Source organism: Brassica napus, chromosome A3 (genome assembly GCF_020379485.1).
Source record: "Brassica napus cultivar Da-Ae chromosome A3, Da-Ae, whole genome shotgun sequence".
NCBI classification, from domain to species: domain Eukaryota; kingdom Viridiplantae; phylum Streptophyta; class Magnoliopsida; order Brassicales; family Brassicaceae; genus Brassica; species Brassica napus.
The window spans coordinates 37,029,259-37,044,650 of NC_063436.1; the positions used below are offsets into that span (position 1 = coordinate 37,029,259).

A 15,392-nucleotide genomic window follows, 5' to 3' on the forward strand; every position below is an offset into this window, starting at 1 on the left:
AAGTTGTAATTCTTGATCTTTAGTGAGGACATAGATATTCTTTTCATTTGATTCTGAACTAGATGATGAGCTATTTAGTTCATCAACCTGAAGGGCTTTTTCAGAAGCCACAGATGAGTCAGAGTCATATGACGAAGAAGAATCATTTAGTAAAAGATTAGCTATTTTATTTGAAATTTCTTCTCCGAGGTTTAGTTCCTGGATTTTGCGATTAAAACGGCAAAACTTTGAAGTGTGACCTTTCTTATTGCATTTGATGCATGTAAGATCTTTATAGAAAGGTTTTTTGGCTGGGGTTTCCTTTGAAGGGAATTTGTTTTGGGGTTTTTTCCATGAATTTTCACGACTTCTAAAACTTTTATAGTTTCTAGAATGTTTTCTAGACTTATTTTTAGAGTAGTAGTTTTTGTTACAATCTCCTACACAAGATTTACTACCTTGATTGGGGTCTATTTCAAATTGTTTACAGAATGATCCTAATTCTACTTTCGTTCTTTTGAGTTCCCATTTAAGATGTTTCTGGAGTTTCAGGTCTTGGCATATCCTAAGACCTTCTTGTTGAACAATACTGACCAACTCTCCATAAGTGAAATCATCATAGTCTATTATTTGGGTTCCCATGGAATCTCTAATTTTGTTTCTAACTTTGTCTCCTAAGAGAGTAGGAAGGCCAGCTAGGAATTTTTCTTTCCAAAAAGGTTGGTTAGAATCCTGACGGAGTAAGACTCTAGTAAGAAATGTGTTTTTGTACCATTAGAAATCACTTAGTTTTTTGCATTTAAGGTTTGAAAGGAGTTCAGCATTTTTATCTCTAAGGACCGAGGGGTCTCCTATAAAATGCAAGGTTATGGCTATGACTAAAGTAGCAACAGCATCTTGTTGAGGATTTCCGAGATTATCTAGGATTGGTACATTATCTTCATCCGTTTTAATTGAATCTAGGATTTATGTTCGTTGCTGATTGGTTAGGTAATTATCCCACCATCCTTTTAGCTGTCCCAAAAAGCCAGCTCTATTAGGAGTTCAGCTACGGTTTTATCCTCATTTCCTATTTGGGTTCTATAAGCGTTTGCGGCCATTGTCATTTTTTGGAGAAAACTTAAAATGTTATATTCAGATATACCATCAATATTCCAGTCATAGACTGATGATGAGTTAAATCGAGATTGCTCTATTGGTTGGATTTGTCCTAGATCAGGGGCTGAGATTAATTGACGATCTTGATGGTTTTGCCAATCAAGACGGTTTATTTTTGGGACAGAATTTTGATCAGAACATTCACTAATGTCTGAATCATTGGCTAGAGTGTTTATTTGGATTTTTGATGTAGGAGTATCGGGGATATCAGAAATATGTGGCATGCTACTATCTCCTATTTCAGCTTTACTTAATTGACTTTGGAGGGCACGAATGAATTCAAGGTTTGTGTCTTGGTAAGTTTTGACACTTGAATTGGAAATTTGGAAAGGTTTAAACATGGGACTTTTGTTTTTCTTTTCAGAAGGAGACTCCATTGGAATGGGGTTTTGATTTTGGATTGATTTTTCAATCCTATCAAGTTGTTTGCTTATTGTACCAAGATTAGTGTTTGAAAAATTGTTTTGAACAATGATATTTTTTATATTAGCTTTATCATCTTCTTGGGGTCGTTTAAAAGGAATTGCTTCAATTGGGGTTCCTAACCAATCTAGCTTTATCCCTTGGGGAGGAGGATGATTTGAGCGAATAATTTTACCATTAGCAAGTGTTTCCCATTCAGGAGTTTTATTGCGATTGGTAATTGGATTCACTGTTTTAGAAAAAGGAAAATTTATATTGTTCTTAGAAGCATAATCTTCAAACCAATTAAAAAATAAAATTTATTGCGATCGTTGTCTGATGGCTCTGATACCATCAGACAACGATCGTGGAGAAAGCATAATTAAACATTTATAATAAAAAGTAAATTAAAACATATATGAAACAGATTGAAATATAACTTAAAAATAAAACAGAAATATGGGCGGTTAGAGCAGCCACTTAAACTAAAGCATAATACTAAAACGAGAAAATGAAACAAGAAAAATATAATTAAAAGTTTATTTATTAAAAACTTACTTAAAAAGAGATTGTAGCAATGTTCTCGATTACAAGGACTGGAGAGAATGTAAGAGGAGATATGAATGAAAGAGTAGGAGAATGGGAGAATGAGAACTTGGTTTACAACTGAAGTAAAGACTCCTTTATATAGGAGTTTACAAGGGTGAAATTAAAAAAATTAAAATAAAAATAAAAATAAAAGTGGCATATATGGATAACTCCACTAGCAAAAGCTTGCTCCATTAAGCTCCATAATTGTTTGCTGTCTGCTGGAAGTGGACCTTGGTCTTCATGGCTACAGGAGAAAGCACTTATTTGATGTTTTGGATTTTTATCGGGTATTGCGACAAGAGATCGTGGAAAATATTCGTAACAATGTAACCGTATCTGACAGAGTTGCAACAAAGATACGTTTTGGATTTTGAGGAGATTTGCATTTCTTGGGGAGAGAGATTTAAACTCCACTGTTGCCGAAAATTTCTTCATCGATATCTGGCACTTGGGACCCTGAATCACTTCCTGAAGTACAAGAGATTTGATCTGACATTGACGGTAGAAATTGTAAGGAGATAGCCTTAATTTCTTCTTCAGATTTTGCTCCTGCCAACATTGCTAACATTTTGGATTTTTGAGCCAAGAAAAAGGTTGTCTCTGGTGTTTGGTTCTGTGTTTGGTTAAGTGTTTGGATTTTTGAGTTTTGTTCTTTTATCCAGGTAAGAATATTTGACGGGTAAAGGTTTGAGGGAATTTTGTATTTATCCCACCATTTGACTCTGAATTTTCTTCGGATAACAGGAATTGGATCAGAAGTAAATTCTAGGGTCCATGAAAAAACCCAAGGAAAATGAAATTTTGAGTGGAAGAGGGCTAGTGGGGGAAATTTCTTTTCTTCTTCAGACGGAATGAAATTTGTCTTGAAGATTTGGAATGATTTTTGGATATTGGGTTTAAATATTTCTGTGATAGAACCAAAGTAGTTCCACCATGGTATGAACCAATAGGGAGATTTGGATAAGTTACAGGTGGTGTCAAAGAAGATCAACCACGTGTGTTTGTGTTTAGGAGATTGGATCAAAAAAGAATTGTACCATGCTTGGCAATAATCCCAATAGTTAAAGGGGACATTGTAACAAGGGAGATTTTTAAGATCTTCTGGAAAATTTAGATTGTCGTTAAGATCATATTCCCAATCACATGGCGCAATGATTTTATGGATTTTGAATATGGAATAAGCAGCATCAGTGTGGTTTTCGTTTAGATAAAATTGTTTGAAGGACACTGAATTTGTAATTTCCAAAATGGTTTGAAAGAATAACACAGTTTTATCTGTATTATGTGGTTTAAAGAAATTGTTTTTGCCAAAATATTTTTCGATTGTTAAAAACGGATCATTGTTCACAAAAAATCCCTTTTCGATATTTAAAATATTTTGGTATTTGTGTTTTTCAAAATACTCCGATGGAGTGGTTTGGGAAATCTGCTTCAAAATAATTTGTGAATTATTTGAAGGTTTTGAAACAATTTTTGAGGTCTGGTTTTCTCTTGAAATCATTTTTGAAGGGACCTCGTTATTTTTTGAAATAGCTTGAGAAGGAAGGTTTTTGGAAGATTCTCCCGACTCTTGCTTTGAAAAACTAAGCTCGAAAGCTTTTTGCAATTGTAACATTTGATTCATGATAGCTTCTGGAGATTGAAGAGATTTTGGGGTGGTTGGTATTTCTTCCTTTTTAGCACTCTTTTTTGTTACTGAGATCCAGGGTTCTGTTTTGGGCTAGTGTTTGTAGGTTCGGGTTTTTCTGAGATTGGTTCCAGGGAAATTCCCTTGCCTTTGTCAATTATCTTCTTCGGAGGCATTGTACTTGTTTTGGAGAAATTCTCTTGTCAAGAAATCTGGGACAAAGTTTGAATCTCCTTTTATAAATTCAATTTCAAAATCAAAAATACTCAAAATCGCCTGCCATCGCGCAAAAATTTGTTTTGATGCAAGGTTTTTCACATCCTTTTGTAAAACATCTTTAGCACTTTTGCAATCAATTCTTAAAAGAAATTTTTTATTTAAAAGATAGCTTTGAAATTTTTGAATACATAAAACTATACTCAAGATTTCCTTTTTAATAGTAGAATAGTTCTTTTGGGTGTCGTTCCAGTGTGATGACGTAAATTGCACAATACTTTCGCGACCATCTAGCTTCTTTTGTTTAAGAATACCCCCATATCCTATATCAGAAGCATCTGTTTCTACGATTTTCTCTAAATCCGGATCTGCTATGTGCACACATGAGATTTCTAAGACCTGTTTTTTTAATCCTTTGAACTATTTCAGTATGTTCTTTTGTCCAAAGAACTGGATTTTTCTTTAGACGATTGTGCAACGGTTTAGCTATTCTATTTATATTAGGACAGAAATCTAAAACATAATTGAGACTTCCAAGGAACCTTTGTAATTGAGTTTTATCAATAATTTTATCTGGGAATTTACTTGCAAATTCTAAAGATCTTTCAATAGGGGTTATCATACCTTGTGATATGTAATGACCTAAAAATCTGATCTTTGTTTGAAATAGGGACATTTTTGTTTTGGAAACAACAAGACCATTCTTTCTAGCAACGTAATAGAATGTTTTGAGATTTTTGAAATGTTCATCAATAGAATGTGAAAATATTAGTATATCATCAATGTAGACAATGCAAAATTTTGAATAATCAGAAAATATATCATTCATGATTCTTTGAAATTCAGAAGGTGCATTTTTTAAACCAAATGGCATTACATTCCATTGGTACTGACCAAAAGGAACTGTAAATGCTGTTTTATAACGATCATTCTCAGATATCTGAATTTGCCAATATCCTGATTTTAGATCAAACTTTGAGAATATGTGGGCAGAGTAAAGTCTTTGAAGTAAATCTTTTTTATTTGGTATTGGATATCTAATCCATTTTAAAGCAGTGTTTAAAGGTTTGTAATTAATTACTAATCTTGGGGTTCCTCTTTCAATTTCAGAATTTTTATTTACATAAAAAGCAGCACAAGACCAAGGAGATCTTGATTTCGAAATCAGTCCTTTTTCTAGAAGATCCGAAATTTCTTTTCTACAATGTTTTTCTAATTCTGAGTTCATTTGAATTGGACGAGCTTTTGTGGGAATCTCTTTTTCAAGAAAATTTTCATCATAAGGTAAATCAACAATATGTTGTTTTCGATTCCAAAAAGCAGTTGGTAAATCAGAACAAATTTCTTTCTCAAATAACTTATGTAAGTTTGAAATTTTTTCTTTTATCTCTTTTGAATTTAAGGTTTCTAAGGTTTTTTCAAGTAAAACTTCTGATTTTAAATGTTCCAGGTGGAAGGTTTTACTATTGATTAAAGAGTTTAGAAAGTTTTCTTGTATAGAACAAGCTTTTATTAAGTTTAGACTTCGCTTTTTTGGTGTTTCGAGAAATTTAAAAGATAATTTTATATTTTGATTTTTGAAGGAAATTTTATCATCCATAACTTTATATGGTGTGATCAAATTAATAAATGGTGTTCCTAAAATAACATTTTGATATATATCATCCGTGAGAACGAATGCAGTTTTAATAAGAATATTTTCTTTTAATATTGAAGCTTCTGCTTTAGATGTTATACGAAGTTTAGAGTTATTTGCAGCAGATAGTTTTTCTTTAGTTTCTAGATGAAAACATTTTGGAACAAGCCCAGACTTGATGCAATTAAGATCTGCACCAGTGTCGAACAAAGCAATTGTATCAATTTTGTAATTTTCAGAAAAAAACAATGGTGACTCTAATTTTATATTTTCGAGAAGTTATTTCTCGTAGAACGAAAAAGAAATCATTAGGGGCCATATCTAGAGATTGAATTTGTTCTTTGAGATTTTCATCTTGATTATTTAGGCAATCATTTTCTTGTTCTTCCGAACTAGATTCATGAGGATCTTTGATGGAAGATATGATCGAGTGAAAATATTCAGAATCTTGTCTTTGTTTTTCGTTGTATGGCTATCTGAAAAAGTATCTTAGTTATAAAAGATAAAAACATAAATTATATAATTACAAAAATTAAATTTTTGGAATCAAGCTTTCACGTTGAAAGTTAGAGCGGTTAATAACGTTTATACCCTTAATGAATAAAATGTAAATTCAAAAAAAAAAAATGAAATTTAATTTATTTGATTAGACACTTAATTAAAATTAATAATATTAAAAATTATCAAAAATTTGAAAATATAATTTAAAAAAAAAATTTATGTATATATTGTATTGTTATCTAAAAAGTCTTTTAATAAAAAGTTAAAAACATGAATTATATAACTAAATATTAATCAAATAAAATTCTTAATTATAAAAATTAAAAATATAATATTGAATTATCCAAATTTAAAAATATAATTAAAAAATGATAATTTATATATATATATATATATATATATTGTATTGTTATCTGAAACAGTATTTTAGTAAAAAGTTAAAAACATAAATTACATAATTAAATATTAATCAAATAATTTTTTAATTATATAATTAAAAATATAATATTAATTTATTTTAATATTTATTTTAGTATAATAAATATAGTGTACAAAGAACTTTTTAAAAATTATGAAAATGTTTAAGCCGGCGATGCGGGCTAAACACCTAGTTTTAAAATAAACAATGTACACAAATCTAATATTTTAAATTATTAGTCGAACAGAGAAACAAATACCGCTTCAGTGAATGTTTGTACGGGATTCAGTCGACTAGGTTGAAAGAACTCGGAAATGGGATGACTAAAGACGTTTTATTAGATTCAAACAAAAGGGGTTACAAGAGTGACCGGGAAGTGAGAAAACAAGCTCAGAGAGCTCAAAGCAACAAGGTCGAAGAGATGACTAAAACCCTAGACCTAGCCGCTCAGTGTGTACAATGTCCAAAAGTCCTCCTCTTGTTGCTTCCTCATTCCCTTTTATAGGTCTTCTGTCCTCGACGCCCTAATATTGTAATCTTTTGGGCCCTGCTGTTAAGGACCGAGTATACGGGTCCGAGCAGAGATCTCTCTAAGCCGGGTATCTCGAGTCGGCTTGGTCGATCGGCTAAAAGTACTATGGCGTCGAGCTGACGTCTTTAGCCGTCGAGCCGACTAAATTAGTCGAGCTTGTTGGATTACGGCTTGTTATTCGATGGGCCTTGTGGAGGGATGTAATCCATCTCCTACAATAAGTCCCCCCCCCCAGTTCACTTGTGAGCGACGTAGTGGTCTCAGTGAATTTGTGGGTCAGGTTTATTCGGATGACAGGTCCTAATGCAAGCGGCAGTTCGTCTTGTTTAGTCGCATGTTGTTCATTGACGTTTCTAGTCGCTCCGGATAGCGTCTTCAGCAGCTCACCTACTCGCTTCTGTGCGTTTAAGATGGAGCATAATCTACTCGGGTGATAGATTACTTCTGGTAAGATGATGGGGATCGGTTCGGTTAACTGGGAACCGGTTCAAACTGAGATCAGGGTTGATTCCGGTCTGACTATTTGATCGAAAACCGGTTAGGCGACCTGGACATTTAGGCGGCCTTTGAGGCCCATTTAGGCCTTTGTAGACCTAATGATTGCGCTTGGAAAAATGTGCCTTCATTTTTGCTACAAATAGGCTTCTCTCCTTCGCTTTCGTCATTCTTCTCTGCAGATTCAGGTTTTTGCTTTCTCTCCCTTCTCTCTACTTTTATTTTCTCTCTCTAGATACGCCTTCCGTAGAATAGGGCTTTCTGCTTTGGTTTTGCCGGTTTAGTAGTCCCCCCGAGTAGGAAGATATGACTTCGAAAGGTCGATTATCGCGTGAGGAGAAAGGGAAGGATATCGCTGCTCCGTCAAGCCCGGCTAGAGACGTGAACGGTAGTCCGTTGGATGATTTCGACCTAATTCATCGCGACACTCTAAGGGATACGGAGAACATGAGTCTTTCTCAGCGTCTTCTGGTCGCTGATGCCCATAGGCAATTTCGTGAAGAAGCCGAAGAACGCGTCAGGGACAAGGGTGGAGATGCTAGTGGTTCTGAAGCGCCTAGCCAAGTCGTAAGGCCTCCAAGGCGGGCTCGGCGGAGGGTTCGTTTCGACCCGTCAGATCGTCGTCCCGCAATTCAGAGTGTCCGTTTCGACCAGATAGACTGTCGTCCTGTAATTTATCATCCTGGCGGAATCTTTGAGGAGCGTCCTCCGCTTCCTTCTGATGTACTGCGTGATCCGCGGGCTCAATCGTGGGGGAACGTGTTCAGTTCTTGTGCTTCCGACGAGACTGTGAAGAATCTACTAAGAGAGAATGGTGGTGCCGGCGTCACTTACCTTATTCCGTCTACCGAGTAGCGTCCCTGGTCGCCTCCAGCTGGGTACCAATGTGTATACGAGTCCTACTTCAAGGATCAGACCAAACTCTGGTTCCCAATCCCTCGGTTGATCACGTCGTACACGTTTCGTCGGGATATCGCTATCTCTCAGCTGCTGAATGGGTCGTTACGCATAGCCGTCATGTTGATGGTCATGGCCGCGGAGATGGATATTTCGATGAGCGTGAGGGTGTTTCAGGAGCTGACTTTCACGAAGGCGGAGCCAAATGGGATCTTCTCGATAAAGATGCGAGCGAACTACAACGTCTTGACCGGCCATCCAAACAAGACGCAGGACTGGCAGCGAGCATACTTCTATGTCAAATCTGATGAGCACGCCTTCGAAGAACCGCCGGGAGATGATTATCGCGTTTTATGGAACCAACTACTCGGTAGAGATTTGTCTGTTTACTCGTGTTCCAGTTGGTAGTTCTAACGCTTTATCTCCTTGTTTTTTTTTTGCAGTTCGTCATCCTAACACGATCGCCTACCCTGAGAAGTTCTTTGAGAACGCTCAACTGATCGCGACGCACAGTCATCTCCGTTGGCCGGATCTTAGTCGAGAGTGGATACGTTGCCAACAAGCTAGGATTTCTAGAGGTAAGGTCGCCGTTTACTTTTAGGAGATATTTTAAGGCTTTCGTGACTCTCATGCTGAATTTTTACTTCTGCAGTTGACTGGGAATCGAGACTTCCTTGTGTTCTCGGTCTTTGCAAGTCGCGTCTCTCTTTATTTACTCGGAAACAGCAAAGGCTTCTCAACAAGGCTAGAGAGGTGGAGGGAATTCCAGACTTGAGTGCGTTGCTCAAAGGGAAACTTCAAATGCTATCATAGAAATCGTCTTCTGCCGGTGCTTCAGACGCCAGACCTGATCTTGTCGAGGGAGATGTGAACTCGGAGCCGCCAGCGCAGAATCCTCTGAGGAAAAAGACCGGTAGAGCGAAGAAACAGGCCAAAAAGGGGCAATCTTCCTCTCTTGAGGGGAATATCCCTTTAGAGGAGACTCCGTCTTCCGTCGATGCTTCTGAGGTCACGAAGAAAAAGAAGAAGAAAAAGGACAGCAAGAAGAGGTCTCGTGAGGAAGCTTCTGTTGAACGTCTGGAGACCTCGATGGCTGTTGGGGAGGACGACGCGGGGACACATGATCCGACCGATTCTACTCGGGAGTCACCTGAAGAACGTCCCAAGAAGAAGGCAAAGAAGAAAGTTGTAGAGGAAGGGGGACAACGTTCTGTTGATGGTGATCGACCCGATGGAATCCTTGTACCTGAAGGTCCCTCCAGAAGCGGAGGAAGGGCTTCTGAAACCGGAGATGGTTCTCGGGATGAGTATCCGTTGAGCAAGAGAGCCCTCCCTTCTTCTGCGAGAGGAAAAGGTGTTGAAAGTGGAGGTTCTGTTCCGAAGAAGGCGGGAACTGGATTTCCGGATCGCGTGAAGTTCTTATACGACGAGAAGACTCCGCTGGTGCTTAATCCAGTCTAGTGCGCGGAATTAACTCGTCAAATCCGTGGCGGGACGAGAGATTTTCCACCAATAGATGATTTGTACTTCAAGAACGAGTACATTGATGCTGCTTCCGCGAGCAAAAGGGTAATTTCACTTCCCCTTGTTTTTCTTTATGAAATTTCTAAGTATTCATCCGCGAGCTAAGAGGTGTCTTCACCGTTTTTGGCTTTATGCAGAGTGACGGAAGTATGAATTATCTCGTCGAGAAGTATGACAGCACTCTGAAGCACACGAAGATTCAACTGGGCGCTTCAGAGAAACTTGCGCAAACTAGGCTGGGTGTGATCGAGAGGTTACGCGCTGAGAACAAAAAGGCTAGCGACAAGGCAGCCAAAGAGAAGGAAGTTCTCCGAGTCAAGTTCGAAGAACTAGAAAACAAGCTAAAATCTGATCGACTCGCGAAGAAGGAAGCTTTGTGCGAGAAGACTTGTCTAGAACGGTTGGTCGCTTCTCTTGAGAAGGAGAAAGCTGAGCTTGAGGAAGAGAGGGACGCCATCGTTGGGACACTGGTCAAAGAGAGGCAGCATTTGAGAGACTCTAGGATCCATGAGGTCACTCGCGAAAGGGTCAAGGTCCAAACAGCCATGGCGGACAAGTCTACTCGCTGCTTTGGCCGGGTAAAGGACTATTTGGCTCGTCTTAACGCGTTGGAGAAGGCCAAGAGTCTATACGGACAGGCTTCAGGGACGAGAAAATGCCTTGAGGTAATAAGGGACAACGGAACGGAGATCCCGCAGGATATGATAGACATCTTCTCGGAGTGGGAGAAGGTTCACGAGGCAGAAGTTGCTAGACTTCACCTTGACCCGCTCTCCGAGGCTGACTTTACTCTGTCGCCACTTAATCTCCCTTCCAGGTTCGTAAACGAGGAGTTCATGGCGACGCTCGACTCGTATGGGTCAAACGTCGGCTTGATTGGCCACGAATCGCCTTCCCAAGTGATTACTTCTTGCGAAGCCACCGAAGAACCAACTGAAGAGCCCATGGTTGATATCACTTCAGCTCTGTCAGAACGTGTTGACGTCACTGAAGGAATTGCCTTCGAGGAGTGTTCCGACAAGAACAACCCTGGAATAGACGACAACTTGGTTCGAGAAGAAGAGACGAGAGATTTAGCTGTTGAAGATCCAGTTCTGGTTTCTTCGTCCGAAGAATGAGAAGATGAGGAGTAGGGGGTGACCAAGAGGAGGATGTGTTGTCCCCGAAACCTAACGACGAAATAGCCTCGAGCCCGCCAGCTTCGGACCCTTCTGCACAGATGGGAGACCCTACTGCTCAAGTTGCCGAAGAACCTGTGGAATCGCCTGCTCCGGTCGTGTTGGACAAGGACGGCCAAGATCATGTTTCTTGATCTTTCTTGTTGTATTATTTTTGAACTCTGGTGTTCGTGGTCTTGATAGACCCTGTTGTTGTAATTTTAGACTCGTTTTTCTTTTGTCGGCAAGTCGCTGTTTTAAGCAGACTTTCAAAATTTTTTTTTTTGTTGTGTTTCTTATCTGTACTTGCAACTTTTCTAAGTAAAGTTCAGTTATCTTTAGAGTTTCACGATGTAGTCGTTTAGAAACGTTAGATTCCTGACCCTTAGCTTTTGCAAATAGATAACGAAACAACCCGCTGAGGGGCTTTGCTCAGTTCTTGTCGTATTTCGATTGAAGTTACGCCTAAGTGTGTTATTTGATTTCGAAAACAAAAAACTGAATCTAGGAGTGGAAGGTTCCTTCGTCCGTTTTCTCAATGACAGTCGAGTAACTGGGTAGCTAATCCGTTACGCGTTAGTCGAGAAGAGGCAAAGATTCACTCTGTTTGGTAGGTCAATACTTTTTTAGCATAGGTGACTCGTGGCCGTTGGGTCCTTAAGCCAAGTGTTTGATCAGGACATAGCTAGACAATGGAACGTGAGTGTCCGCGTATCTCCTGCTGGAGGTACGGGAGTTGTTCGAAGCAAAGAACAAGATTTTGACTTTGGTTTTGTTATAGTTGGACCGATTAAGGATGCCTACGTACCTCGGTAGAGGATCAAGCCATTCTTATTTCGTTTTTCCCGAGTAAAAGTGGCCGTTAGAAGCGAATTTACTTGGTCGAGTATAAGTGACCGCGGGGATGCATCTACTCGGTTTTTTTTTTTTTGAGGAGTGCTGATGTCTCTACCAGTAGAAACGTTGTAGATGCATCGAGTTCCATGCTCGAGGCACTTCTTCGCTGCGTGACGTTTGAAGTCGGTAGACGCCTGGTTTAACAACTTTGATGATTTTATAAGGTCCTTCCCACCTAGCGCCGAGTTTACCGGCGTTCAGCTCCTTAGTGTTTTCAAACACTTTGCGCATGACAAGGTCACCGAGTTCGAGGGGGCGGGCGCGGACCTTTTTGTTGTAGTAACTCTCTATCTGATGTTGATAGTTTTGGATTCGTAGCAAAGCTTGATCCCGTCGATCTTCAATCTCATCGAGGGCATCGAGTAGCATCTCCCTGTTGAGTTCGACGTACTGAGGAATCTTTGAACATCGGAGGCTTGAAACGTTAACTTCAGCGGGAGCGATGGCCTCTACACCGTAGGCAAGAGAGAAAGGTGTCGATTTAGTCGATCCCCTTGGTGTTGTGCGATGGCTCCATAGGACTCCGTCGAGTTCGTCGGCCCAATGACCATTTTTCAGGTCTAAACGTTTCTTAATGTCGTCGATGTTGAGTTTGTTGGAGGACTCTGCTTGGCCATTTCCTTGCGGGTAGCGAGGGGTGGAAGGGCTTAGTCGAATGTTCCATTTGCTACAGAACTCCTTGAAGTTGCCTGACATGAACTGTGATCCATTATCAGAAACGATCTCATAAGGTGCCGTGGCGGCAGATAATGTTCTTCCAGACAAAACCGCGGACTTCTTTGTCTGTGACTTGGGCGTAGGCTTCAGCTTCGATCCATTTGGTGAAGTAGTCGGTGAGGACGAGAATAAAACGTCGCTGGCGGGAGCAGGGAAGGGGTCCTATGATGTCCATTGCCCATCGCATAAACGGGTATGGCGCGGTCGTTGTTTGTAAGATTTCAGTCGGACAATGGATGCTTGGTGCGTGCCGTTGGCACTTGTCACAGCTTCTTGCGTAGGACTCGCAATCTGCGTTCATCGTCGGCCAGAAGAAGCCTAACCTTCTTACTTTGATTGCTAGTGCTCGTCCGCCCGAATGGTTTCCTCCAGCGCCTTCGTGCGTCTCTACCATAACCCTTGCTGTCTCGTCGCCATGAATGCATTTGAGGAGTACTTTACTCACAGTCCATCGATGTAGTTCGTCGTCGAGGACGACATAATGGGCACTGCGTGTTTTTAGTCGGCGGGCTGCCCATTTCTCAGTTGGAAGTTCTCCCTTTGAGAGGTAGTCGATGAACTCAGTTCTCCAGTCAGGACCGAATCCATCGGTATCTGGTGTGTCGAATTCAGTGACTGGGGCTATGATGACGGTTTGGTCGGTTGAGATATCGATGCTCAGTTTCGCGATGCGGTGTATTGGGATGGTTCGTTTAACTTGATCCCGAAGCTTGCTGCCGAGGGCTGCGAGGGTTTCGGCGCAGACATTTTCACCTCTAGGAACTTTGACGAGTTCGAAGAATTCGAACTCTGTGGCTAAGCTTTGCACTATCTTGAGGTAGGCGTCCATCCGGTCGTTACGGGAATCGTAGTCGCCGCTAAACTGACTGGCGATTAAATCTGAGTCGCAGTAGGCACTTAGGCGTTTAGCCTTTACAGCTTTCGCTAAGCGGAGTCCAGCGATCAAAGATTCGTACTCTGCTTTCGTTGTTCGATGCAGGGAAGCCGAAGCTGAAAGATTGTCTGATCAGTTCTCCGGTCGGGGACTGCAGTTGGACTCCGGCACCTGCTCATTTGTTAGTCGAAGATCCGTCGACGTGTAGCGTCCAGTTTGGGTTTGGGAGTGCGAGGTCTTGCTCCAATTTTAGGGGCCAATTCGACTAGGAAGTCCGCAAGAACTTGAGATTTTTCCGCGGTGCGGTTCTTGTAGGTGATATCAAGCTCACCGAGTTCGATGGCCCACTTCGTTAGTCTGCCGGACCGGTTGGTATTTTGGAGTATCATTCGGAGGGGCTGATCAGTTAATACTTCCACTGAATGTGACTGAAAGTATGGTCGAAGCTTTCTTGCTGCTTCGACGGCTGCCAATGCCATCTTTTCCAGAGTTGGGTATTGCGTTTCTGGTCCGGTCATGCGCCTGCTCGTGTAGAAGATTGGCTTTTGTTCACCGCGATCTTCTTTTATCAGAACGCTCCGGACTGCCGCTTGTGACACCGCGACGTAGAGAGATAGAACATCACCGACATCCGGCTTGGCGAATACGGGGGTGTTGTCAGGTATTGTTTGAGTTGAGTAAATGCCTCCTCGCATTTCTCATCCCAAATAAACCTCTTGTTTCCTCGTAGGAGATCGTAAAAGGGCAAGCACTTGTCGGTGGATCTGGAGATGAACCGATTGAGCGCAGCTATCCTACCCGTGAGCCGTTGCACTTCTCTACTATTTTTCGGACTCGGGAGGTTCAGGACCGCGGAAATTTGCTTTGGGTTGGCCTCGATTCCTCGTTGTGTGACTATGTAGCCGAGGAACTCGCCTGAAGAAACACCGAACGTGCACTTCGCTGGGTTCAGTTTCATGCCATATTTGTTGAGAGTTTCGAAGCACTCTTGTAGATGATGGAGGTGATCAGTAGCATGGAGCGACTTGACAAGCATGTCGTCGATGTATACTTCCATGGTGACGCCCAACTTATCTGTGAACATCTTGTTCACAAGCCGTTGGTAGGTTGCTCATGCGTTCTTCAGACCGAATGGCATGACCCTGTAGCAGTAGGTTCCCCTATCTGTGATGAAGGCCGTCTTATCGCGATCATCCGGGTGCATCATTATTTGGTTGTATCCAGAGAAGGCGTCCATAAAGGTTAGCATCTCGTTTCCAGCTGTAGACTCGACTAAACGATCGATGTTGGCGAGAGGATAACTATCCTTTGGACAAGCTTTATTCAAATCAGTGAAGTCGACGCAGACGCGCCACTTCCCATTCTTCTTCTTGACGACTACTGGATTTGCTAACCACTCGGGGTAGCGAACCTCAGCGATCGAGCCTGCGCCGAGTAACTTGTCAACTTCTTCGTTTACGGATTTTGACCTGTCGGGGCCAAGTTTGCGTCGCTTATGTCGGATAGGCTTGAATGTTGGGTCGACGTTTAGTTTGTAAGTCGTCATAGCCGGATCAATGCCTTTCATGTCCGCCATGGACCATGCGAATGTGGACACATTCTTCTTGAGGAAATCAAGAACTGCGTGCTGCATGTCTTCGGACAGGTATGCACCAACCCGTGTGGTCCGACTTGGATCAGTGTCGTCAATAGGTAACTCAAGAACTTCGCTTTCCTGGGAGCAGACTTTAGAGGTTGGAGGAGAAACATAGTTAACGGGTAGAGATGACCG

The 15,392-nt window shown here is 40.9% G+C and overlaps 1 protein-coding gene across 1 annotated transcript; it reads right to left on the bottom strand.

Annotated features, from left to right (window-relative positions):
• Positions 1–12,081: 12,081 nt before the first annotated feature.
• On the bottom strand, positions 12,082–14,100 carry LOC111215873. The gene is made up of 3 exons (XM_022720078.1): positions 13,824–14,100; positions 12,799–13,704; positions 12,082–12,719 (listed from the first exon to the last, which is right to left on the bottom strand). Exons 1-3 carry the CDS (start codon positions 14,098–14,100, stop codon positions 12,082–12,084), a joined length of 1,821 nt encoding a protein of 606 aa, XP_022575799.1.
• Positions 14,101–15,392: the final 1,292 nt, after the last annotated feature.

What these genes read in the sequence shown, in the direction of transcription:
- LOC111215873 (XM_022720078.1), bottom strand. Translation starts at nt 14,100, where the DNA reads ATGGCATTGGCAGCCGTCGAAGCAGCAAGAAAGCTTCGACCATACTTT. An exon ending in ACCCAAACTGGACGCTACAC is followed by an intron (nt 13,705 to 13,823) that starts GTCGACGGATCT and finishes CAACGAAAGCAG; the next exon opens with AGTACGAATCTTTGATCGCT. An exon ending in CACAGACAAAGAAGTCCGCG is followed by an intron (nt 12,720 to 12,798) that starts GTTTTGTCTGGA and finishes AGTTCATGTCAG; the next exon opens with GCAACTTCAAGGAGTTCTGT.